Raw genomic sequence first — 27038 nt, forward strand, 5'->3', positions numbered from 1 at the left:
AATGTAATTTTGTGAAAGCCGTACAGTGCTCACAGTGCCGCTCCTGTAACAGTGCCTGAAAAAAAAATTGACTTTATGGCTCCTGCAGAAAGAGCCATATCTGGCCCTCAAAAGAGCCAGATATGGCTCGAGAGCCATACGTTGCCGACCCCTGGTCTAGCCTTTATACTTTATGTCCCCTGTGCCGGAATGCACTCTTACCTAGTCTTATCCTCTTACACCCCACCTCCTCTCCTCCTTTCAAACTCTGACAAGCTACATATACATGAAGCCTTTCCTGATTCTTGCCTAGAGGCAACCAGGTGGCACAATGGGTAGAAAGCTGGGCCTAGGAAGACCTGGGTTCATATCCAATCTCAGATGCTGGACAAATTGCTTAAGTTCTTTTTTGTTTTAAACTCTTACTTTTTGTCTTAGTAACAACTCTTAAGACAGAAGGGCAAGGGCTAGGCAAACTGATTAAGTGACTTGCCTGGGGTCACAGAGCTAGGAAGTATCTAAGGCCACATTTGAATCCAGGTCCTCCCACTCCAGGCCTGGTGCTCTATCCATTGTGCTACTCAGCTGCCCCCAAGTCACTTAAGTTCTGTCTCCTTACCTGTAAAATGGGATTAGTAATAGCATCTATCTCCCAGAGTCGTGATCAAATGAGATAATGATTATCACAGAGCCTGGCACTTAAGGAAAGAAGGAAACAATCATTTATTAAGCACCTACTGTAATGCTTATTTCCTTCCCATCTGCCTTCCTTATTGCTCTTCCCTTGCTATATACTTCCCTGCAAAATTTACCTTATATTTATTTTGTATTACCATGCTTTTGTCAACTGTCTTTGTCAACAGTCTTAAAGATGTAAGACTAGAAACTTCAGATACGGTGCCATTCTGAATTGATAGAGTCTCTTCATCCAGAAATTTCTTAAACCAGCGAGGTCACAGGTCCAAGCCCTGATTCTGGATATATTTTCTATTCCCAGATAGAATGTAAGCTCTTTGAGCATGGAGGCTATTTCACTTTTGTTTTGTAGTATCTAGTACAGTGTAGATGCAGATAGTAGGTGCCTAATTAATGCTTATTCATAGGTTGATTACAGTCTAGTAAAAGGAGAGGACATATGTACAGATAATTAATATATATGACTGCCAGTGTGGCAAAATGAAAGTGGTTTTAGAATTTAAAAAATCTGGATTTGAATCCTGGCCTGCTTTTCTGCTTTTGTGACTTTGACTGCTTGACTTTTCTTTGCCTCAGTTTCCATATTCATAGAATAAAGACAAGATTAGACTAGATCTAGCTAAGTGGCACAGTGGGTAGAATGGTGTATCTGAAGTCAGGAAGAGTTAAATTCAAATCCTGCCTCAGACTAGCTGTGTGACCACAGGCAAGTCAGTAAACCTCATTTTAAAATGGGGTTAATTAAAAAAGCACCTACTTCCCAGGGTGGTTGATATATATGTGTGTGTGTGTGTGTATATTTATATATATATTGGAAGTCTGGTTATCCCTTCTCAGAATCAGGTTGTTTTGTTTTTTAAAATAATTGAATGAAATGCTAAATTTCAGGTAGAAGTTAGTGAAAAAAAGATGGACCTGGAGCATCAATTAGTGCAAAAATTTGTCCAGTCCTTTATGGAACTTATTTTTAAATTCTCATTTTTAAGAACGCCAAGACCCGACAGTCCTTAAGTCCCAAATCCTGGGATCCCAACAAGTATATATGGGAGCTTCAAAGTATAGCAAGGCTATAGGCAAGTGATGACCACATTTAAACTAGTGCCTGATGATAATATGGGGAATATCAAGAAAAGCCAAGGTACTGTGTTCAGGAAGCTTTCCATCTAACTGGGGAGAAGAAGTGGTGTGTAGTCCCCAGAGGGCAGAACTAGAAGCCGTACACGGGAGTGAAAGGGATGTAGACTTCAACCTGATGTAAAGAAAGCTTCTTTATATCAGGCTGCAGCTTCCCTAAGGCACAGGAATCATGGAAATGGTTTCATGGAAATACAAGATAGTGACTTCCTGACAATAGCTAATATTTATATTTAGTTTCACAAAGCACTTTTTACATATCTCAGTCAATTCTCCTATTAACCCTTCAAGGAACATGCTATTATTATCCCCATTTTATAGATGGGGAAACTGAGACAGAGGTCAAATGACTTATTCATTGTTATATAAGTGGTAAAAGTGTGAAGTAGGATTTAAAGTCAAGTCTTTTTGATTTCTAACCCAGTACTGGAATCTGTTAAGCCTTAGAGATCACCTTATATTGGCATCTAGGTGGGTGGTTTAGTAGAAAACTGGACCTAGAATCAAGACGTTGTTATTGCTGTTGCTATTCAGTTGTGTCTGAGTCCATTTTATGTTCATGGGCCCATTTGGGGTTTTCTTAGCAAAAATACCAGAGTGAAAAAAAAATACTAGAGTGATTTGCCATTTTATAGAAAAGAATCTGAGGCAAATCAGTTTAAATGACTTACCCAGGGACACACAGCTAGAGTCTATGGCCAAGTTTGAACTCAGGAAGATGAGTCCTTACTTCAGGCTAAATACTCTTATCCACTGTACCACTAGGTTCTGTGATCCTAGGGATCTAGGGATCCTAGGGAGATCCTAATTGGAATCCAGCCTCAGATATTAGCTTCCTGACTTTGGGGAAGATGTTTAACCTATGTCTACCTCAGTTTCTTCTTCTTTAAAATGGAGGCATCAGCACTTTCCTCCAAGGATTGTTGTGAGGATCAAATATTGTATTGTAAATCTCTTCAAGTATAAATCTCTTAAACCTTGAAGTGTTATGTGAATGTGGTGGTGGTGGGGATGAGGATGAGGATGATGACACCTAGCTGCTTTATGAAACTAGCCTTTGTCACAGAAGGGAAACAGGCTACACAAGGGAATGGAATGGAATGAATCAAGATGTTTAGGACCCACCTCTGGATCCCTGATATTGATTTCCCACCTCCACCAACACACACACACACATACTTTGGTTGAATTCTTTCCTTAGTCCCCACAACTTCTCTACAGGTGTTTCCACCAGTTTCAAGAGACAGTAGGTTCTCTTACCAACCCTGTAAGGTAGGTACTATTATTATGTTATAAATGGGGAAACTGAGGTAGAGGTTATGACTTGTTCATTGTTGCATAGCTAATAAATGTGTGAGGCAGGATCTGAAAGGAGGTCTTTAGTGCAGTGAGGCCTAGATCAGATAAAGCAGAGTATGGGGTGGAACAGAACCCATGAGTCCCCATATTTGTGCTGAGCTCCTCTGTATGTATTTATCCCCTTGCCGTGGGGGAACCAAAAGGGAAATAACTGTCCTTTGAGAGTTTCCAGGTTACACAATCAAATGAGACACACCTGAAATCAGAAAACAGGAGAATATAGTGACAATAAGTAATGGTTCTTGTGTTCTCTCTTGTTTGCAAAGTTCTTTCCTTTGCAAGACAACTGTGGATGCAATGATCTCTCTCCACTTTACAGATTACGAAACTAAAAAACATGGAAAAGCTAGGTGACTTCTGAAAGGCTGCACAATTACAAAAGTGAGGTTCAAATCCTAATTAGAAATCCAGGGATTGGGGCAGTTAGGTGGCAGAGTGGATAGAGTCAGGCCTGGAGTCGGGAGGATCTATGTTCAAATCTGGCTTCAGATGTTTCCTAGCTATGTGTCCCTGGGCAAGCCACTTAATCTTGTTGGCCTAGCTCTTCCTTGTTCTCCTGTCTTAGAATTGGTACTAAGACAGAAAGTAAGGGTTTAAAACCAAACCAAACAAACAAAAAAAAATTTAAGGATCTTTACACTATATTGTACAACATTTACTGCAGTAAATTAATTTGTTCCTTAAGTTCAGCAAGCATTTATTAAGCCCCAGGTGCCAGGCATTGTGCCCTACACTAGAGATATAATCAAATGTTTATGAGGACTTATTTATTCAGGAGTTCCCTCAAGTAATACACATTTTAACCTGTCCATGTTTGCCTATTCTGAGCCATTCTTTTCCATGTTCTCCCAAAAGTTCCTCAGAGGGGATTCACTTGACACTCCAGAGGCTTTCCTTGCTTCTTCCTGACATCCAGATGGTGCCAGGGGAGGGAGCACTTTGGCTACTCAACTGTCATCCCTTGCCATGCAAGCAGTCTGTCTTGTCTTAGACTAAGTACCATTCTTCGATGAGCTCTTTTTCTTCCTACCTTTCTTGGAATCCCTCATTGGTTCCATGTTTCTGCCTGCTCTCACCCTGCCCCACACTCCTCTGCCTCCCTGTCCTTTGAACTGTTGTGTTCTCATAAAGTTTATGTTTTGCTCTTTAGAAGCAGTGATGTTTCACTGCCCTATAGTATTGCTGGCAAAATGTTGTTGAAAAGAAGGGCCTCTGCTGTCATAGAAAGGAAATTTGGAGTCAGTAAAAGAACTTTGCAGAGGGGAAAATGAAATTGTTTCCACCCTTAAGAAGGTTACTTTCTATTGGGGAAAACAGCATGCGTGGAGAAAATAAAGTCCAAAACATATACAAAGTAATTTTGGGTTGAGGAGGGCAAGACAGTAGCAGATGGGGGTAACAGGAAAGACTTTCTGCAGGAGATTGCATTTAAGCTGAGCTCCTTAGGGAATCTAAGGATCAGGCAGAGGTGAGGATATGGAGGATAAGCTTCTGCAAAGACAGAACCAGGAGATGGCATTTGAAGAATAGCAAGTAGGGACATTTTAGATGGGCCAGGAAGTCTATGGAGGAGAACAGTAGGCATAGAAAATGGGCAGGAGCCAGACTGTGAAGGGCTTTGAAAGTAAAATTTCTTCCAAGATACAAGCAAGAGCTCCAGGAGTTCTTTGATCAGGGTGGTGGTGAGATCTGAGATTTAGGGATACCAATTTGGCAGCTTTGTGCAGGAAGGGGGAGCCTGGAGGCAGGGAGAATAAAAGGCTATTGCAATAGTCCTGGGAAGAAATTATGAGGACCTGAACTAATATTTCTCCAATTCTTAAGGTCTATGGTAGTCCTAAAAGGTTATCTTGTTTTAGTCTAAGAAAACTTCCCCAAAGAGTCAGGACTTGCAGGATGGGTTTCATTTGGATAGGGGCCAAACACAGGGGAACTTTGAATGCCGAATTTAGGTGTCTGGACCTTCTTGAAGGCAGTGGAGAGCTATGACAAGTTTTTCTGAGCAGGACATGGTCATATCTAGACATGGTCATATCTGGGCTGTGGCTACTGTAGAAAAGATGGATGAGGAAAGAGACCATGTCACCATGTTCAAGGTCATAGGATTATAGATTTAGAGCTGAAAGGGACCTCAGAAGTCATCTAGTTCAGCTCCCTTGTGTTACAGGTAAGGAAACTAAGGCCCATAGAGATTTAAGTGGCTTGCCCAAGATCATACAAGCATGATTCAATCCTAGTTCTGCTCCCCCTAAACCTTCCCTGGAGGTGAGACATTGTTGCCTCAACAGGAAGCTGCTGTCCAGGTTGTTGGGGTAAAGCCTTTGAATAAGGGCCATAGGAATAGAGATGAAGGAATGACTGAATAAGAGACTGTTTGGAGGATATGAGGTGATTCAGTTCAGCAAATAATTATTGAGTATTTACCATGTATAAGAAGGAAAGAAACAATCATTTATTTTATTGTTATGTGCCAGGCACTGTTCTAAGTAAGCACTTTATATATGTTAATACATATGATCCTTACAGTAGTCCTACGAAGTAGGTGAAATTATTATCCCCATTTTACAGTTAAGGAAACTGAGGCAGACAAATGTTATGTGACTTGCCCAGGGTTACCTAACCAGTAAGCATATGAGACTGGATATGAACTCGGCTCTTCCTGTCTGTAGACCCAATACACCTAGCTGCCTCTAGGTAACTCCATGTTGGATGATGAGGATTTCAAAGCACTCAGCAAAGTTATTATCAAAGTTTGCTTCTTGGCCACAATTTCAAGGGCCCTAGGATATGTTTCAGGAATTGTTCCATGTCACAAAATTTAGCATTAAACAGAACTTTAGAAGTTATTTAGGCTAACTCCTTCATATTAAAGAGGGGGAAACCTTAGCTCAAAGACATGTCAAAGATTTTACAAAGGTCAGTTAATAATAAGTAGCAGAGTCAGTATTTGAACCCAGGTCTTCTGACCACATATCCAATTCACTTTTTTAAACCCTTTCCTTACCAATGCTAAGTATCATTCCAAGGCAGAAGAGTGGTAAGGGCTAGGCCATGAGAGTTAAGTAACTTGTCCAGGGTCACACAGCTAGGAAGTGAGTGTCTGAAGTCAAATTTGAATTCAGGACCACCTGCATCTCCAGGCCTGGCTCTCTATCCACGGAGCCACCTAGCTGCCCCTTACATATTGTATTAGTGGGTTTTGGGAGGCATGGTCAGATGAGAGACCAACTGATTATTTTGGGCCAGTACCAGGGTTTTCACACTGCGGGCTGAATGGGACCCAGCCATTAGCCCTGATCAGGCCAGAGCCTGATCTAGGTCCAGCACACAGATTACTCAGTTACAGAACTGGGTAAAGTCAATGGAAGATATAGTTTATTTCAACAGAGAGGTTTGGAGGGAAAGGGGAATCCCTGTCATTAGTTCACTAGCTGATAACCCCAGATCTAAACCTTCTCATGAAGGGCTTTCAGAGAGTTCAATGGTCTACACCAGTGATGGGCAAACTATGGCCCCCGGGCCAGATGTGGCCCCCTGAGATGTTCTATCTGGCCTGTGACATTATTCCTAATCTGACGAATACAATGAGTAGTATACAATACAATGAAACTTCAAAAGAGAAGCCTTAAAACAGACTGACAGTTGAGCATTTCCTTTCCTTTGGCCCCTCTTTAAAAAGTTTACCCATCACTGGACTACACTTATCACCCTCACCTCTCTAACCTGTAACCCAGACCCTATTATAGCTACCCTACACTATCCAAACCTCTCTTGGTTATTAATAGAGGTGATGGTCTGTGACAGATCATACAGGACCCAAGGGTAGGTCCCAGGTCCAACTGGACCCAAAACACTGCTTACTGACAGTGCAGATAGCTGGGTACTGGTTCAGGCTAGCATCAGGTTCACAGGATCTTCCTCTAAGGACACACAGCAACAAGGACAGCAACATGGACAGGATCAAACCCCTCAGGACTTGGCAGCCACTCCCTCCAGGTTCACATCCAGAGTGAACTGACAGCCCCTCAGTTCCAGCTTAACCCTTCCTTTCAGCATTCCAGAATCTTTTCATCTTCAGGTCTCATGCATCTGTTCTCTGCAAACCTTCGTCCTCATAACAATATCCAATACACTTTAAAGAAACCGCCCTCTAATGATGATTGTCATAATAGGGAAATAGAACTCTTTGGGGATGCTGGGACCCAAAGAGGCAGTTCTCAGTATGTCAGGAGTATTCAGGATTTAAATACATGGCAAGGGTTCTATCTATATTCTTGCTTAATGACCATATTTTTCCCTGGTTTTCCATGAAAACTCTTTGGTAGTTATCCAGTCATAACATTACTTTGGAAAGCCCAAGGATCTGGGATCAAGACCTTCATTTCTTCCACATTTATTAAGCGCCTTCTATGTGCACAGCCCAAGTCTTGATTCTTGCCCTCCTGCAACTGTGTCAGTAGGAGGATAAGACTAACAAGTACATTAGAGAGCTATGTGAAATCAAGGTCAGTGGTAATGTATAGGATCAAAGAAGGCTTCCTGGAGGAGATACCTAGCATTTTGAGTTGGTCTTAAAAGGAGTGGTGAGGGACTTTTTTCAAGATTTAAGTTTTCAGCTTTAGGTTATGCCCTTGAGGGATACAAGATATATGTTGAAACAAGAAGTGGGACTTCTTAGCTGTGGGTTATGGATTGGAGTGCTGAGTTTTAGGTGTTGGATATATCCTTCCTGAGCTTAAGCCCAACCTGTGTTTTTTGATTAGTACATGGTGGGGGTTGAGGGACAGGAGTAGGCCAGTGGTGGTTCAAGGAAGTGGCTGGTGGAGGGTGGTCCCCAGGGTTGAGGAAGTATATTGAACTGGAATCTCCAGGAATGCATTGTGAATGTGGGGGAATTCCTTGCTGAGTGCATTGTGCCATCCAAGGTTAGACAGAGGAGGACTGGATTGGAGTCAAAGTTGTTATGTCCAGATGAGGGGAAGAAAGAGATACACAGAACCAACCTGAAACATGGGAAGATCTGAGGTCATTCCAGGCTAAAAGGTGAGGAGTGGCTAGAACTTAGGTAGTAGACCTGAGCTGCATTGAGTAATAGCATCTACACCAGGGGTTGGCAACCTTTTTGGCCGTGAGAGCCATAAACACCACATTTTTTAAAATGTAATTTTGTGAGAGCCGTACAGTGCTCACAGTGCCGCTCCTGTAACAGCGCCTGAAAAAAAAATTGGACTTTATGGCTCCTGCAGAAAGAGCCATATCTGGTCCTCAAAAGAGCCAGATATGGCTCGAGAGCCATACGTTGCCGACCCCTGATCTACACCATAGGCAATGATAATCCTTAGTCAAATTGTACGTGGAAGATTGTTCTGTTCTGGCTACCATATCATAGGAGGTACATGGACAGGCTGAAAAGTATCCAGGACGGGTGGCTTGTTCAGTGGATGAATGACCACTCTTCTCTATAGTCTGCTATAATGGGAAGCCAGGGAGTTGGGGGAGTTGGGTACTGAAGAGGAATGTACATGAGAGAGGGAGAAAGAGAAAGTTGTTGTTTATGCATGCATATGTACATATATTGTAATCCCAGACCTGCAAGCTCATTCATGTTCTTTTCCATGCTCTCAGAGCTGCCATGTCTCTGATTGTCTATATATCTGTCTCTGTTTCCACTTTGCTAGGGTTGTGTCCAGGTTGTATATGTACACTTGTGCAGAAGTATTTCCATAGGATTTAGAACTAGAAGAAATCTTACAGATCATCAAATTCAAACCCTGTAGTTTACAAAAAAGGAAACTGAGACCCAGATTTGAGGAACTGACTTTTATAAGGTCACATAGGTAGTAACCGTGGTGATATTTGAAAATAGGTACTTTGACTCCAAATTCAGGCCTCTTTCCATTACACTGTTATTCTACCCTCTGAAAGCTGACAAGGTAAGCTAAAATAATCAAGGTCTTTGAGAGTGCTATGACTGTAAGTGGAGCATCATGGTATATTCAAAGATGTCTTATTGGAGACAAAATGTTAGATGTGCAATCAGAGGACCTGAGTTCAAACCCAGATCTGTCATATCTAGGTGACTTTGGGCTGGTCATTTAGTCTCAGTTTCCTTATTTATAAAATGAGAAGGCACCTTTACGTACCCTTCCATCTTTAAATCTATGATCTTTGATCCTCCCCAGGGTGATCCCATCTTTTACTTGTCTACTTTTGATGATTTTCACAATGGAGGCCATGTGAGGTGTTTGAACCCTAAGACATTAGAAGCTGTATGGAGGGTCCAGATTTATCCATGTCTCCCTCTGTTATCCAGGAGAGCCTAGATGACCTCTTAATATTGTAGTTTCTTATCAAGAGTAGGTTACTTCAGAGGTCCTTTTCAGCTCAGAGATGCTGTGATGCTAACCACCTCCCTGTCCTTCTTATTGTTGATATAATAGGAAATGGAAGCTCTGAGGGCATGGGGAGCCCAAGAATCCTAGGGTATAGGGAATCAGGTGGCACAGTAAATAGAGAATTGAGCCTGGAATCAGGAAAACTTGAGTCTGATCTTGGGCATTTACTAGCTATGTGACCCTGGGCAAGTCACAATATCTGATGCCTCAGTGCTTAACACAGTGCCTGGCACAAAGAGAGGCTATATAAATGTTAGCTATTATTATTATATGGGGATGGATATCTCATATGTTTACCCACATAACTTGCCTAATTCTATAAGTTGTCTTGGATGTTTGGAATGAAATTAAAATCATCCTGGAGGATCTAGAAGGATATAAAGCAGAGAAGAGTCAAGATTTCATTCCTCCTTGCCTAACAATCTTTCTTGTCTCCCTCCTTCCCTCCATCTTCCCTAGGGGTGAGGGTTGGGGGCAGAGATTGGTCTTCTGGGATATTCAATGCAAGGAGGCAGTAAGGGGGTAGGAAGTGCTTCACAATAGTAGTATGGCAAAAGCACTTGATTTAGAGTCCAGCAATCTGGACTGAAATGTCAGACCTTCTTACTTTGGTAAAATCACTGCTTTGGAGGACCTCAATCTGCCCATTTTTAAATGTTGAGGAATGATGGAAATTAGACTGGATAGCATCCTAAAAGCCCTTTCTGCCCATAATCTTCAGTTGCCATCAGCATCAGTTGCCCCCTCCCCTACCTCAAAGGGTAAAGGGGGAAGTGCTTAGGACTCTTAGGACTTTGGGGTTATCTGTTAGAGGGGTGCCATATGCAGGATAAGAGCATGATGCAAGAAAACTGGATTTAGAGTCAGAGGACCCTTGAATTCTAGTTCAGGTACCTCTCATACTGACCTTGGGCAAGTTCTTTCCTCTCAGTTTGCCCTTCTATAAAGTCAGGGAGTTGGACTATGTGAATTTCATGGTCCCTTCTAGCTCCAGATCCTACCTAAACCCCCTCCCATTCTGATGGCAAGTTTCTCTTTCTGTGTCTCTTGTATACAGGTTGAAGCATTGGCTGCCACTGTGGGGGCTCTGGCTGGGATAGGCAAGGAAGGCCACAGCTGCACCCGCCGCAGCCGCCACGATGCAGAGCATCAAGTGTGTGGTGGTGGGCGACGGGGCAGTGGGCAAGACGTGCCTTCTCATCTGCTATACCACTAATGCCTTCCCTAAGGAGTATATCCCAACAGTGTTCGACAACTACAGTGCCCAAAGCACTGTGGATGGGCGTACAGTCAATCTGAACCTGTGGGACACAGCAGGCCAGGAGGAGTATGACCGGCTACGCACCCTGTCCTATCCCCAGACCAACGTCTTTGTTATCTGCTTCTCCATTGCGAGCCCACCTTCCTATGAGAACGTGCGGCACAAGTGGTACCCAGAAGTATGTCACCACTGCCCTGATGTGCCCATCCTGCTCGTGGGCACCAAGAAGGACCTGCGGGCCCACCCAGATGCCATAAGGCGGCTGAAAGAGCAGGGCCAAGCACCCATCACACCCCAGCAGGGTGTAGCCCTGAGCAAGCAGATCCATGCTGTTCGATACCTCGAGTGCTCTGCGCTGCAGCAGGAAGGCGTCAAAGAAGTGTTTGCTGAGGCCGTCCGGGCTGTGCTCAATCCAACACCACTCAAACGGGGTCGCTCCTGTTTCCTCTTATGATTCCCTAACCCTGGGAGGGGAAAGATCCCTTCCTCACCCCTGCTGACCATGTCCTGGGGCTTGTCATCTGTTTGTTCATCTTCCTGAGCCCCCTTTTCCCCTCTCCCACCTCAGCCAGATGTGCCTTGGTCCCCTTTTCCCCTCCAGGTCTGATTGGTTTCCCCTTTCTTACTCCAGCCATGTTCTTACCCTTTCCCTCTCATACCCTCCCCATTCAAGGAGAGGAGATAGGGATGGAGTGATATTCCTGGCCCCCTTCCCTGGGCAGTCTTTACATTTAATTCAGTGAAGATTCATTTATCAAACTCCTACTGTGTGAGCAGGGACTTATTCAGGTGCTGGGAAATCAGAGATGAAAAATGACAGAGTCCTGGCTCTCCTGGAACTTACAGTCCACTGTCCTTCAGTCCTTGGCATGTGGAGCTGAAGAAATCTTGTTGTGGCAGGAGGTCTATTTATGGGAAGGACCTTTTCTAGCTCTCCTGATCCCCCATCCCATCAGTTTTCAGTGAGCTTCCTTGGGCCAAACCTCAGGGGACTTCCTAAGCTTCCCTAGGCTTAGAGCACCTCTGGAGACCCATCCTACCCTCTGACCATCCCTGCTCCAGCCTGGCTACCATGCTCAGGACTTACCCCAACTCTCTTGCCAGGAAAGGAGCACAGGATCCTGAGAAGAGAGGGAACCATCCAGCACCTGCCCTACTTGAGGAAGGGGCAAGGAGAACCAGCTGCCTCCCAATCCCCAATTTGCAAACTCGCCAACAGATTTTGCCCATATGCTCTGGGGGCCTGGAAGAGGTGGGAGGACTTGTCCTATCCCACTAGCCCTCTCAACCTTCTACCTGCGTGCATTAATAAAATCTCCTTATGTTCAAGGCCCAGTTCCTCCCTTTGTAGTGGAGGGAGGAGAATGGAGGGAGACTACCAAAGTGAGAAGGGGTTAGAGAAGAACAATTAAGACTGGGGTGTGTGGTAGCATTTGTTGAGACTTGATGGGATGGGACTCCCTGGGGACTTCGAAGCTATTTTTTCCAGGGGTGCATGTCAACAAAAGAACTAATTTCCCTCTTTATCCTTAACTACCACCATTTCCTTAACAGAGACAGTAGGGGAGGTGCATCCATAGCCAGCTTTGAGGAGTATTACTCAAGAATGACCCTGGGTGGAGAGACGTTTCTGTCTTGAGCTTTCCCCATCCCCAAGACATCCAGTCTTCTGCCATCTTGAATCTGTCTTTTTCTTCTATCCCCTTTTCTTCAGGAGTAGTTGTCCTCCCAATGTAGAATTTGAAACGTCAAGCCTCTTCAAATTTCCCAGTGCCAAGGGTCTTGAGCACCAGGTCCAGACTACCTATAAATGTGTTATTAATCTTGCCATTGATCAAAGGGGTTGAATGCCTGTACATTCCTGGCCTGAAGGAAGGGGGATCAGTAACAGGGCTTGGAGCTAGACCAGAAGAACTTGCTGAAGGCAAGAAGACAACCACAACAATATTGATGACAAATTGACAAATGAATGTTCTGCCACAGAAATCTTGAAGAACAAGGAGATAGGGCATGGAGACCATCTTTTTCAATGCCCTTCATTTTACAAGGAAATAAACAGCCACCAAAAGGAGAAAGGACTTGCCTGAGGTTACATGATTGGTTAATGGCAGATCCTGGACTAAAAGTCAGGTCACCTGACTCTCAGCCCTATACCAGAACAAAGGTACATAGTGTAAGCTAAAAAAGGATGTTAGAACATAGAGTACTTGTTGCTACTCTAAATGGGGGCCTGGTTTACTCTAGATGGAAGGTCTAGTTCCCTGGAATCCTGCCATGCTAATACTTCCCACTATACCTATAAGCACTAGGTACCTGTGACAGGACTGTTTTTTTTTTGTTTTGTTTTGTTTTGTTTTTTCACTGAAAATAAGGAGCATTCCCTAACCTTCAATATTTCCAGGACACATGGTCCTAGACTAGAGTGTTGACCCACAAAAAAGTATTTTCTTTAAATGTAGAATCAGAGAATCCCTTAAGACTCCATTGAACCAGATGAAACTGGGAGAGAGAATTCCCTAGGTTGGGGTGAAGGTGAAGAGGAGTCCTTGGGACATTAATCAATAAGCCAGAACTAGGATATTATTGATATTGATGGACAGAAGTAATCCATCAAACGCAGGGTTGGGTTTATCTATCTGTTGCTCAACATAATTTGCAGTCTATAAAGAAGAGTTGGAGAGGCTACTAGGTAGCACAATGGACAGAACACCAAGCCTGGAGTTGGAAGGATTTGGGTTCCAATCTGCCCTGAGACATTTCCTAGCTGTATGATCCTAGGCAAGTTACTTAACCCCAACTCCCTACCCCTTGCACTTCTGGCTTAGAATTGTTACTAAGACAGAAAGTAAAGGTTCAGAAAAAAAGTTGGTAGAGAAAAGAAATCTAGACTATCTGGAAAAACTTCTATGGGGAGAGTGAAGGCCATGAAGATAATCTGATGCCACTCAGGAAGTAGGGCTCTACTTAGGGCTAACCATACTGTGACATCACCATCCCCCAAAATGTAGCCAGGACAACTGGTGTTGAGGGGGAAGGGCCTTGGAAATCATCTAATCCAAACAGATTACAGAGAAAGTTCCTGAAACTGCAGTAACATTAGAAACCAGATAAACTGACTTCCAGTCCCAGATCCACTGCCCAGAGGCAACTCAAAAGGGAAAAAGTCACCAATTTTGGAAGGGGGATAAGGGATAGGCAGCAGTCCAGCACTTAATGCTGCAATGACAGTGAAAGGTGGGAGATTTTTCAGGGCTATTTATGTGTCTTGTGATTTTTATGATTTCATTTGGTTGGGGTACCTTTTCCTTTTCCTTCTCCATCCAAGGCCTCCCCTACATCTCAGCCCAATAAGCTGGTCTCCTATATCCTAAAGGTGCCTAGACTCCACAGCCTCCCTTAAGTTGGACATTATACTTAAGGGGAAGAGGAGTTGGGAGATTTGAGGGGAGGAGCCCTGGAGCAAGGGACTGAGATATCTTGACTGATCCTCATAGCTTCCCTCTATTCCCTGGCCTCCCTCCACCCAGGGCCCAGCAGAGATGACACAGAGCAAGCTGGGGGTAAAGTTTTATATTTTTTCCATCAGTTCCTGAGGTGGGTGAATCTGTGGGATAGGGCAGGGAATGCATTCTCTGTCCCCTCTGCACCCTTCTAATTGGGCTGGGTCTCCTCCAACTAGGCCTGGCCCAGTCTTCTTGGCTTTGGCTGTGGGGGTGGTGGGAGGGATGCTCAGAATCTTTTATCTTCTGTTAAGGAGGTGATAAGCATCTCTTTGTTCCCGAAGTCCCACCAGGCAGTCATGTGGAAGGCCATGTTACTCAGAACCACAGTGTACTCAAGAGCTGCAAAGATGGTGTACACTAAGGATGGGGAGAAGGAAAGGAAGTGAACAAAGTGGCCCACAGAGCCCTGCCTACTACCCACCCCAGTGCAGCCTGCAGGTGAACATGAAATCTTAAAAGAGTTAAGTGTTGGAAGGGTTCTTAAGAAAACATTCTCATTTAATCCCCTTATTTTATGAAAGAAAAAACAGAGGTACTAAGAAGTAGTGATTTGCCCAAGATCCCCATAGGGGACTTAGGTGTCCTCATTCAAATCCAGTGTTCTTTTCACCACACAATGCAATAATCATCAAGGTACATCAATATATCCTCTATCAAACTCTACTATTAAACTGAAACCAATGCCCCCATGGTGGTCCTCACCACTCCTCTGATACAGCCTTTCCCTTGGAGAGAGGCCAGACAGGTCCCTTGCATCAGCAGGAACAACCCTGGGTCAGGCCCCAACCTCACCTCCTGGCTCGCAGTACATGTTGTGCCGAAAGTAGACAGCTAGGGCCATAAAGAAAGAGACGAAGTTGACGATAAAAAGCCGTTGTTTCCAGCTGTAGGACTTACGATCCTGGAAGATAGATAGATAACTAGTCACCTAGCAGGTCCTTCATTGGGAGGCATCCCCCCCAGAGGAAAGGCTGCTTCTATCCCCACTGCCCAGGACAAAGGTACCCAACCCCAGCAGGCAAGTAGGCATAAGCATTCTTATGTGTATGTGTTGGTGGGTAGGGGTAGGAAACCATACAGGGTATAAGCCTGTTAACTTTCCCTTGCCTCATAAAAATTCCAGAGAACCCATAGAAACTAAGCCATTTTCCACCCTAGGCCTGAATCTCAGTGAGTACTCCTTAAGTCTGGGTTCCCTCAGCCTGGCCCCAGTCCTGGCCTCCCCCACCCTTTAAACCACCCAGAGCCACTGCCACTAGGACTCCCTCCTCTGCAGTTACTGGGGAAAGAGGAAACCACAGTGGAGAGGGAGGGGGTGGAGAAGCTGTTAGAGCAGCCACATCTCCCTCCCCACATAACCCGCCTGCACCCAAACTGCTCTTTCCTGTCATTCAAACTTGGAGGCCTACCCTATGACAGAAGGCCCCAAGTCCTTCAACTCCATATTGTCCCATGTCCCCATTTCCTCTTTCCCCAATCCCCCAACTTCCAGTGCCTCCATTTCCCCATCTTCCCCTCATTCCATTTCTCTGTTGTCCATTTTCTCCTTTCTCCATCCCATGAGTCTCATCTCTCTCATATTCCCAGGCCTCAGCACTCTGTCCTCCATCTCTTCATCCCACATCCTCCCATCCCAGTCCCCGGAGTCTGGCTCAAGCAATGTGAGGCCTGTCCTGCTACACACTGGGACTACTTGCCTCTCTCACATCTAGGGCAAAACTTGTGTAGTGGAGGTCCCATTGCTTGGAGACAGAAGAAAACCCCTAACTACTATTCTGAAAGTAACTTCTGAAGAGCTGAGGCAATGGGGAGTGGAGTGGGGAAGGGCAGAGAAGAAAGCTTCTGTCTGCCAGGGGCTTCAGTGCCTCTACCCTCACCCAAACTATCCTTTCCCCAACATGGCCTGGAGCCAGTCAGCTCCTACCCCAAAAGGATCTGAGATTCTGACCAGGAAAACAGTGCCCCCTGCTGTCTACATCCCAGGTAGGCCCCCAAACGAGATAAAAGAACAGGGTTTAGAGGATTTTGTGAGGAATCTGGACTAAAAGGCAAAGAGAGCCAGACAGAAGCAGCCAGAAACCCATAGAAATGGTCAGAAAGAGTGGGAGATATACTAATAGCCAAAGATCTTCAAAGATGGCCAAAATGGACAGTAATGATCAGGATATGTATTTCTTGGATGGTCATGTTTTCTTTAAGATTGACAAATTGTTTCCCACACTACAACCCTATGAGGTTGAACCTGGTTTAAAACTTTATAGATGAGGTTACTGAATCTCAGAAAGATGAGCGATTAAGAGCCAGCCAGAGAGACTGAGAAACAGTGAGAGAGTCAAAAATGACTTGAAACAAATACCAGAAGATACCTAAAGAACAAACAATAAAGCTAAAGGAAACATGTGCCTCCAGAAACTCCCAGGCAGAAATACCTTCTGGCTAGTCCTCCCAAATTCCCCATAATCCTATCTCATGCATTTCATGGAGTTCTCCATCCCCACTCCCGCCCCAATCTTACCTAACGTTCTTGATACCTGAAATCTCTTTGCTTCTGACTTGCCTTACTCCTCCCCACGACCTCAGTACCCAGACCTCAGAGTGGACCCAGAGTTATAAAGGCTTTTCTGCCCTCCTGATCCCTCTGAGGATTTCCACTTTCTATTCCATGCCCTTTGGTTCTCTATTCCACTCCCCCAGCCCTGAGCTCTGTCACCTCACCCCTTATCCTGCCCGAACCTAGTTCTGAAAACCCCAAAGCCAATAAGAGACAACAGTGTCCTTTACCTCCAAACTTACTGTGTGTTTCTTCGTCAGACGCCACAAGATACAGGTTAGCAGCATGTGGCCCAGAGCTGCTGCGATAAACACAATGAAGGCATTCTCATGGATGGCTGGAGAAAGAGGGAGTAATGAGCTTGTTCCACCCTCTGTCACCCAAGTACCCTCCCCATGTGGGCCCCCATCTTATCCCAGGCCTCCAAGTCTGGACCCTCTCAGATTTAGGGCTCCTTTAAGAAAGCAAAGGAACCATGTTTTCCCCCTTAAGTTCCCTGAGGAAAGTGACAATATTTTCCCCTCAGCCTGGGGGCTCCATGAGGACAAGTGCCATGTCTCCCCTTCAGAATGGGGGCTCCCAAAGCCCGGTTGAGACCACATACTGAAGTCCTCTGAAGAGGAGACATAGGTGAGCAGAAGAAGGGCCACATTCTCCACGAGGTTGAGGCCTAAGTTGAGGAGGCAGAGCTGGTCATAGCCAAGGCAGGGTGAAGGGCAGCTCCTGTAGTGGTTCCAGTAGGCAAAGGCCACCACGAAGCGGGGGGCGGAGTGCAGGCCGATGCAGAAACGCCAAACGTACCGCTGGGGCACTTCCCCACCAATAGCTGAACTCACCGATGGCAGGTAATTGGGTACCTAAGGCAAAGAGGGATGGGGTGGAGTGGGCCAGGCCTTGGAGGGGCAGGGATGCCTGGATCCCCAGGATGGTTCGTCCTCCAGGGAACATGTGCAGATATGACTACTCTATCTTACCACAGGCTTAATGCTTACAAAGTATTTTCCTTACTCCATGAGATGGGTAGCTAATTTAAGGATTATTTCCCTTATTCCTCAAATGAAAAAATCTGAAGCTCAGGGAACTGATATAATTTGCTCATGGCCATACAACTAATCAGTGTCAAAGAGGGCCCTATCATCATCATCATCATCATTAGAGCACTATCATAGACAAAAACTGCTGCCCACAACCTGCCCAGATATGATACTGATTGATAACAATTTAACAATGTTTTATTTATTATCACTAGTAATAGTGTCTTTCAAGGCCTACCTCCTTTATGCAGCCTTCCCTGACTAAGCCTAATCAATGATGATGGTTTCTGCAGCCTTCAGAGTAAGAACGGCATGATTCTCAGCCGCTCTGTGGCATTCTCAGAATGCATCCCTATCCCAAACCAAATGTAGCCCTATCTCCCCAACCAGATTACAGCCTCAATAAGGGTGTGAACCATGTCCATTTCTCCCCATCCTCACCTGAATCAGGAGTCACACAGACTGGGATGAGTTATCTGAACCTCAGTTTCCTCATCTCTAAAATGAGGATAATAATACTTACGATACCTATATCCAGGCTGTTGTGAGAAAAACACTTTTTGGTAAATCTTATAGAGTTAGAACTGATAAATTATTATTAGCATTAGCATCAATTCCCAGGGGTCCAGACTGAGCCACAGGGAGGAGAGTGGACTCAGACACACCTACCTTTCCAGTCTCATTTCCTATCAGTCTCCTCCCTGTACTATTTGCTCAGGCCAAAATGGATTAATCTCAGTCCCCCTAATAAGGTTCTCTTGCCTCTGGGTCTTTGTTCTCAATATATCATAGGCCTAGAATGGCTTCTCTACCCCTCTTTGCTTTCAATTCAATTCAACTCAACACATATTTATTACACACTCTTTGGAGGTCAGGCAGGCATTTTAGAGGGAACAGAAAGCTAGCCTCAGAATCAGGATGACCTGGCTTCAAATCTTACCTATGACACATGACTGCATGACCTTAGAGAAGCAGCACAGTCTCTTGGTGTTCTAAGGATTTCTCTTAAGACTATAAGTTGACAGAAGCTTGTAGGTGACTCAGAGGATAGAGCACCAGGCCTGGAGTTTGGAATGATCTGGGTTCAAATCCTTAGACACCTCCTAGCTGTGTGGCCCCAGGCAAGTCACTTAATCCCAGATACCTAGTCCTTACCACTATTCTGCCTAGGAACCTATACTTAGTATGGATTCTAAGACAGAAGGTGGGAGTTAAAAAAAAAAAAAAAAAGACAAAGTTGCAGAGCAATTACAAATCAGGGTATGAAGCTTTATCATTGCAAATTCCCCCCATGGATGAAAGCACAGGTCTGTTCACCCTCAAAAATGTGCAAATCACTGTACCAGGTGCTGGAAGAAGGAAGTTAAAATCTGAAAACTTTCTGTTTTCAAAAAGCTTATACTTTCCTCTGAGGATAACAGGCTTAATCAATCAATCAATCTGTATTAAGTACCTACCAAATGCCAGGCATTATGCTAAGTATATCATAATGATAAGATAATTAATAAGGAAAAACAAAATTAACAATAGGGCAGGGTGGAGAGAATTAAGAAAGGCTCTGAGTGGGAGCTGTCATCTGAGTTGGGGGCCTTGAAGGAGGCTTACATTGGCAGAAATGAGAACAGAGAGTTCCTCCAAGTCTGGCAGGACAGCTATGCAAAGTTATGGAGATGGGTGATGGGAGCAATATAAAATAAGGCAGAAAAGGTAGTTAGGAGACAAATTGTAGAGGCCTCAATTGACAGATTGAGGTATAAAAGGTAATAGGAAGGTACTGGAGATTTCTGAGCAGCAGAGGAGCACGGTCTGACCTGCATTTTAGGAATGTTCATTTGATAACTGTGTGGAGGATACACTAAGAAAGAAAATGCCTGAAAACAGGGAGACCAGTTAGGAGTTAAGGCATTATTCCAGGTAAGTGGTGACAAGGGCCTGAACTCAGGTAGCAGTCATGTAAAGAAGGGCACTGATTAAAAAAAAAAAAAAAAAAGACATTTCTACATGAATGAATCTCATTTGAGCTGTAGATCTGAATATCAGTCTTAAATTTGGATCTAAAGTTCTATCCAGTATGTCATGCCGCCTCTCATGCAAGATATATCACTGATTCAAGATATATTATGGAGGGAAACTTGACATGCCTTTGCCAATGATAGGATATAGGGGATGAAGGAAAGGAAAGAGTCAAGAAAGTGGTGGGATAGAAAATGATCACCAAAGGACACTTTAGAAGGATCAGTCAGAGAGGTAATTGGGAGTTCCTAAAAATAGCAATGTGATGAAGCAAGAAGAGAGAGTATCCAGGAAGAAGGCTGAGTGGTCAGTAGTATCAAAAACCATAGAGAAGTCAAAGAGGATGAGGTCTGAGAAAATGGCATTGGATTTAGTGATTAAGAAATTGTTAGTAACCTCAGCAAGAGCAGTTTTAGTGAGGAATTATAAGCCTGATTGCAAAGGTTTGAGAAGTGAGTGCGAAATAATAGGGATGTAAATGATACTCTAGAAATTTCTTATCTTCCTACAACATTGTGAGTTCTGAAGACATGGGCCATGTTTTAACTAAACTTTTTTAAGAATCAAAATCTAACCCTATCTACTGCCATGTGTAACCCTATGCTCTCCACAGAATTGGTGCTTGCACAATTCAATACATAGGGTCATAGATCTAGCAATGGAAGGGATCTCAGGAGATATCTAATTCTATCCCAGCATGTTATAAAGAAACTCAGGTTTATTACCAGCAAAGCTCAGCAACAAGAGATAGGAAAAGAAATTCCATTTAAATTAAGTGTAGATAATATAAAATAGTTTGGCGTCAACCTGACAAGACAAACCCAGGAATAATATGAACACAATTACAGAATATTTCCACAAAATAAGAGCTAAACAAGTGGAAAAACATTAATTGCTTGTGGGTTGGCTGCACCAAAATAATAAAACATGACAATGCTACCTAAATTAATCTACATATTTAGTACCATGCCAATTGAATTGCCCAAACATTATTTTGTAGAACTAGAAAAAGTAATAACAAAATTCATCTGGAAGAAAAAAAGATCAAGAATGTCAAAGGAATCAATGAAAAAAAATGTGAAAGAAGGTGGGTAGCTTAGGAGCACAAGATCTCAAACTGCATTACAAAGCTATAATCATCAAAACAGTCTAGTGTTGGCTAAGAAATAGAGTAGTAGATCTGTGGAATAGATTAGCTATACAATACATAGCAGCAAATGACCATAACCCAAAGATCCAAGCTCTTGGGAGAAGAAATCACTATTTGACAAAAACTGCTGGGAAAACTAGGAAAAGATGTGGCAGACACTGGGTATATACTAACATCTCAACCTCTATACCACAATAAGGGTCAAAATGGATACATGATTTTGATACGAAGGGTTTTTTACTAGATTACTAGATTAGAGGCATAGAGTTACCTATTTTATATCCTATACTGCCTTCTATCTCTTATTTGGTCATAAATTCTTCCCTTATCCATGGATAACTTTGATTATATTAAACTAAGAAGGTTTTATATGAACAAAACAAAACCAATGCAATGAAGATTAGAAGACAAGCAGAAACCTGGGGAAAATGTTCTTATAGCAAGTGTCTCCAATAAATAACTTATTTCTCAAATATGTAGAGGCCTGAATCAAATTTATAAGAGTACAAATCATTCCCTGATTGATAAATGTTAAAGGATATGAACAGGCAGTTCTCAGATGAAGAAACTAAGCCTATACTCACATGAAAAAATGCTCTAAGTCACTCAGAGAAATGCAAATAAAAACAACTCTGAGATATCACTTCACCCCTATTAGATTGGCTAATATGAGAAAAAAGGAAAATCATAAATGCTGGAGGGGATATGGGAAAATTGGGACTCCAATGTGCTGTTGATGGAGATGTGACATGATCCAACCGTTCTGAAGAGTGATTTGAAACTATGCCCAAAAGGCTTTAAAACTGTGCATACCCTGGATCAATCCAGCATTGCCAGTACTATGTCTCTATCCCAAAGAGATTTTTCAAAAAGGGGAAAGGACCTGTCTGTACAAAAATATTTATAGCACCTCTTTTTGTGGTGGCAATGAATTAGAAACTGAGGGGATATCCATTAATTGGGGAATGGCTGAACAGGTTGTGGTACATGATTTTAATGAAATATTACTATGCTATAAGAAATGATAAGGATGAATTAAGAAAAATCTAGATCTGTTTATATCCCTGCCATGCCTGCCATGGCTCTCTAGAGCCTATAGGAGAGAAACCATTTTCTTTAGCCTGGAGTTTGGGGTATACAGAGTCTTGCCTTAATTTCCCACAACAATTTCATTTACTACACATACACTTTGTCTAAAATGAACAACTCATTAATTCCACAAATATAACCTACAAGTTTCCTTTCTATCCCTTTACTTAGAGCCTAGAAAGCCTCCACCTTTGTACAATTCCTTTAAGGCCCAGAGTTTTCGCCACCTCTTCTTAGAACCTTAAATGCCTTCTCCCAACCTCACACCAACCCTTGAGGATCTCTACCTCCTCTGAATTCTTAAAGCTTTTACCCCATTGCCTTTGTGTAGAAGTTTCATTGTCCCAGTAAGACTACAGACTCAGGAAGAAGAGGGGAGAGAAATGCCTTAGTCTCTTCCTCCTATCTGTCATTGTTATTTGGCATAAAATGGGGTTCACATGGGAGGAAGGCTTCACACTGGACATTTCTGACATGAAAGAGAACCAAGTTTTGAAAGCATGAAGACTTGTTCAGAATTATTCTGATAAGCGAGAAGAGAGCTCCCTCTGCCAAAGATATTCACAGTGCTACTCCCCTGCCTCAGTTCAAAAATCTCTGTCAACCTAAAATTCCATTATTTGTGCCTCTTTCTCTCTTGGAATCCTTCTTAGAGCATAGAATTCTTGCCTGGAAGGTCAGAATTAGAAGTTTATAGATCTTATTCTTTCAACTGGACCATTACATTATCTTTCAGTGTCTCCCCCTTCAACACATCCTTTAAATACTACTTAAATAACCCTCCTAATGCACAGATTAGGAAGGTTGTAAAAACTAGGAAGCTATAACAACAGTAGCTAGCATTTAAATGTTGCTTTAAGGTTTGCAAAGCCCTTTACAAATATATTTCATTAGAGCCTCACAACAATCCAGGGAGACAAATGCTATTATTATTATTCTCATTTTGCAGTTAAAGAAATTGAGGCAAACAAAGATTAAGTGACTACTCTAGGATGATACAACTTGTAAGGATCTGAGGCAGGATTTGAATTCAGACCTTCCTGACACCAAGTCCAGTGCTCTATTCTGTCTAGTTACCACGTTTCCCTAGATCTAACCATGTTCTTCTTCAACTCAAAATCTTGCAATGGCTCCCCACTGCCTACCAAATAAAGTTCAAATTCCTCAGTCTGGTACTCCAAAGCCCTTTATAATCTAGCTCCAATCTACTTTTCTGGCCTTATAACACATTAATTCCCCTCATAAACTATAAACTTCATCTAAGCTGGACTACCTGCTGTTCCCTGATCCTTCTCCTATCTCATACTTTTCCCCCTTAAAACCCTTACCTTCTGTCTTAGAACCAATACTGTGTATTGGTTCCAAGGCAGAAGCTCGGTAAGGGCTAGGCAATGAGGGTCAAGTGACTTACCCAGGGTCACATAGCTAGGCAGTATCTGAACCCAGTACTTCCCATCTCTAGGCCTGGCTCTCAATCCACTGAGCCACCCATCTGCCCCTTCTCATATATTTTTATAGACTGTCCCCCATGACTGGAATGTGTTTCTTTCTCATCTATCTTCAGAACTCCCTCTCTTCCTTTAAGACCTAGCTTATAAACTATTCAGCTCCATAAAGTCTTTTCCCAAACCCTTCTTCTAGAAATGACGTCTCCTCTCATCAAATTTCCCATATGATATGATATACTTTAGTGTAGATGTTAGGAGGGGTCCTATATTATGTTTTTTAAGGGATGAGAAATTTCTCCTTGGTAGAAGGAGAGAACTCATTAAATGAGGGCAAAAATAGGTCAATGAGCTTCAACCAAGATATTCAACTGGGGACATTATGGTGCAGAGAATGTATTCTCACCTGGGGCCAGCTTGGTTTCTAACTCAGGCCAAGAGAAAATCACAGGCAAAGGTAGGACCAGAGAAATCTTAGTTCAACAGAATACCAAGAAAATTTAGAGTGGATGGGTATATTTCGTTTATATGCACAGCTAACAACTACTCCCTAGGTTATTATTTCTGAATCTATATATTTTCTTGACCCTTGCGAATAAAAACCAGAGAAAATACCCCTATGACTAGAGTATGTAGAGAAGAAAAATGGGAAGTTGAGACATCCCAGAGATAGTGGCAAGAAAAAAGGAGAAAAGGGCCATAGGGATTGAGTGCTGTTGCCATCTGATAATCACAGAAAAAGCCACATATTCTAACCTGTATCTGGCTTCCTCTCCTAGCTGTGCTGCTGACTTTTCAGACTTCCATTATCATGCTTCACCCTGAGACTTCCCTAAGAATCTAGGACCTCCTCACCCTAGAGAAGCCCATTTCATTTTTGGTCAGGTCTGTTAGTTTTTCCTTACATCAAGCCCCAAACCTGCTACTCTACACTTCCCTTCATTGCTTTCCCTACTGTTCTAACCTTTGGGAAAAAAAAATCAAATTGGATTTATTTTCTGTATAGAAGTACTTCAAATACCAGAAGACAGTGACCATGCCTCACCATACCAGTCCTCTCTTCCCCAGGTTCAATACTCCTAATTTCTGCAACTGAAAATATACTAGGTGAAGTCCCTCTAGTCTCATTACTATGCTGGTTGCCTTCTTGTGGCTATGCTCTAAAAAAACAATGTCCTTCCTAAAATGTAGCATCAAGAAATGAGTAGAACAGTTGTGTGACGTGGGCAAGTCACTTAACCCCAAAAACCCTTACTACTCTTCTGCCGTGGAACCAACATTTAGTATTGATTCCAAGATAGAAGATAAAGGTTAAAGAAAAAACAAACAAACAAACAAACAAACAAACAAAAAAAAAACCCAACTGAGTAGAATACCAAAGATATCATTTAACCAGGGAAAATCCCAGAGAGCTCTTTGGGTAGGGGTCTCCTGCAGACTATAAACTTCTTAAGGGCAGGGATTATACAGGTTTTAATCACTGCATCTGCACTGTGGAGTAGAGGGCCTTGAACAAAGTCAGCACCTAATAAATGTTTATGCAAAGGGACAGCAGTGGTAAATGAATTTAATCTCTATTTTTATAATGGAGGGGACTAGAAGGGGAGAAGGCACTTACCCAAAGTCACAAAGTAAGATAGGAACTAAGACCAGTACCCAGTCTGCTTGGGCCTTAATCTAAGGTGTATTTGCTCCCTGAAGAAAGTGCTATCTCTATGTGAGATGAGTTGACCACAGGTAGGACAGGCCTTGCAGTCAAGGGGCAGGGGCAAAAGGAGAAAGAATCCCTTTACCCGCTTCTCTCCAAGTTTGCTTCCTTTTGTGTCATTTCAATAGCTAGAGCTCTCTCCCCCTCCCTGCCAGCTTTCTCTATCCAGGTCCTCCCTTCTGGCAGAGCATTCTCACCCTCCCCATTCCACTGGCCCCAAAACTCACCCCACAGTCAGTGGCCACTGTGTACTCAAAGTGGAAGAAGAGAGACCAGAGGATGCAGAAGAAAAAGCCGAAGACGGGGAAGGTGATAACCCAATAGGCCACGGAAGTGAAGCGTAGTCGAAACACAATCCCTTCAGAGTCCAGGGGCTGAGAGGTCGTGGGAAGCATCCTGAGGGGGCCTGAGGGGACATGAGGAAGGGGGAGAGGACAGGGTCTATGGCACTACTGAGATTGGAACTCAAAAGGACCTGCCTCTTGCAGTGTATTGGGAGAAAGACAAAGAGAAAAATAGAAATAGATACAAGGAAAAGGATGAGAGAGCTAAATATATACAAATTGACAGAGAAACAAAGAAAAAGAACAAGAGAAAAAGAGACAGAGAAACAAAACAAAAAGACTGGGGAAGCATATGAGAGAAAAAATACACAGAAACTGAAACAGAAAAGATACAATAACTATGAGAGAACTAGAAACAGGGACACAAAGAGAAACAATTTAAAAGATGAAAGAAAATAAGAAATGAAAAAAAGACAGAGGTCGAGTACAGAATAGATTTAAGAGCTAGAAGAGATCTTAGATGATCAAATCCAACTCCTGATAGAGAAGGAAACTGAGGTTCAAAGACTGGGAAAGAACTTGCCCAAAGAAGTCAATAGAGGAGCAGGGACTTATATCCCATTCTGTCCCAAGGTTCCTTCCCTCTGATCATGCTAGTGTAGGGGAAAGGGGGTCTCAGGGTCCTAAGGCAGAAAAGCGGGTTGCTCCCCCACCCCCACTTCACCTCACCCCCCCCCATCTAATCTGGTCTAACAACATTCCTATTCAGCACCCATGAGTGACCATAGAGTAGCCTGGGAGAGCTGCTGGGGAAGAAGCATCAAAGAAGCCGCCTCATCTGTCCCATGTCACCTCCAGGCACAGCCAGATCTCAGCCACGGCCCAGCAGGTCTTATTCTACCCCAGTCCCTACCTGGGCAAGATGCCAGGGCCCCAGGGCCTGACCCCTACTTCTCTGACTCTTAGTCCTCTTGGCAAGCTTTCTGTAAATTAGCTAAGTGGCAGAGGATGCACCACACTCAGCTTGGACTCTTGCTCTTGAGAAGCTCTTGGTAGGGACAAAGGCTAGTGTTTGAAGCTTATTGCTGCATAGCCCTTTAGTCTAGATGAAATTAGTCATGATTCCCTCTCCTTTGAATCATAAGGCAAAGAAATGAAATGGACCTTGGAGATTATCCAATACAATTCCTTCATTCTACAGAAGGGGAAACGGAATGCCCTGGAAAGGAAAGGGACTTGTCCAAGGCCACACAGTGAGTTGGGGGCAGAGCTGACTCTGGCATTCTGATTTTTAGCCCAGGGTTGGGCTAGGGGTGGAGAGCAGAGCTTACTGGATTCCACTAGCATCTGATGGACCCCAGATCAGCATGGAAGCTGGAACCCCAACCCCGAGAAGATACCCTTAGCCCCAGAAAACCAGACTAACAGAGGAACAGT

At 43.4% G+C, this 27038-nt stretch overlaps 2 protein-coding genes across 6 annotated transcripts in view; one reads left to right on the forward strand and one right to left on the reverse strand.

The window, feature by feature from the left end:
* Window positions 1-12153, forward strand: part of RHOG (ras homolog family member G) — a 28007-nt gene extending 15854 nt beyond the window's left edge. Inside the window, exon 2 of the mRNA XM_044668084.1 lies at window positions 10621-12153. Within this exon, the coding sequence (XP_044524019.1) occupies window positions 10703-11278 (576 nt within the window). The 5' untranslated portion in view covers window positions 10621-10702 and the 3' untranslated portion in view covers window positions 11279-12153. The remainder of the gene's footprint in view (window positions 1-10620) is intronic.
* A 2225-nt stretch (window positions 12154-14378) lies between these two features.
* The window catches only part of PGAP2 (post-GPI attachment to proteins 2), a 34214-nt gene continuing 21554 nt past the window's right edge, over window positions 14379-27038 (reverse strand). For 2 of the 5 annotated variants that reach the window (XM_044668085.1, XM_044668086.1), the window contains 5 exons: window positions 25545-25723; window positions 17483-17735; window positions 17109-17215; window positions 15120-15228; window positions 14379-14684 (listed from right to left, as the gene is read on the reverse strand). In XM_044668085.1, the coding sequence (XP_044524020.1) occupies window positions 14554-14684; window positions 15120-15228; window positions 17109-17215; window positions 17483-17735; window positions 25545-25723 (779 nt within the window). In that variant the 3' untranslated portion in view covers window positions 14379-14553. The remainder of the gene's footprint in view (window positions 14685-15119; window positions 15229-17108; window positions 17216-17482; window positions 17736-25544; window positions 25724-27038) is intronic. The other 3 variants (XM_044668088.1, XM_044668090.1, XM_044668089.1) reach the window with 3 other exon arrangements.

The sequence above is a fragment of the Gracilinanus agilis genome, chromosome 3, assembly GCF_016433145.1.
Source record: "Gracilinanus agilis isolate LMUSP501 chromosome 3, AgileGrace, whole genome shotgun sequence".
In the NCBI taxonomy this organism is placed as follows: domain Eukaryota; kingdom Metazoa; phylum Chordata; class Mammalia; order Didelphimorphia; family Didelphidae; genus Gracilinanus; species Gracilinanus agilis.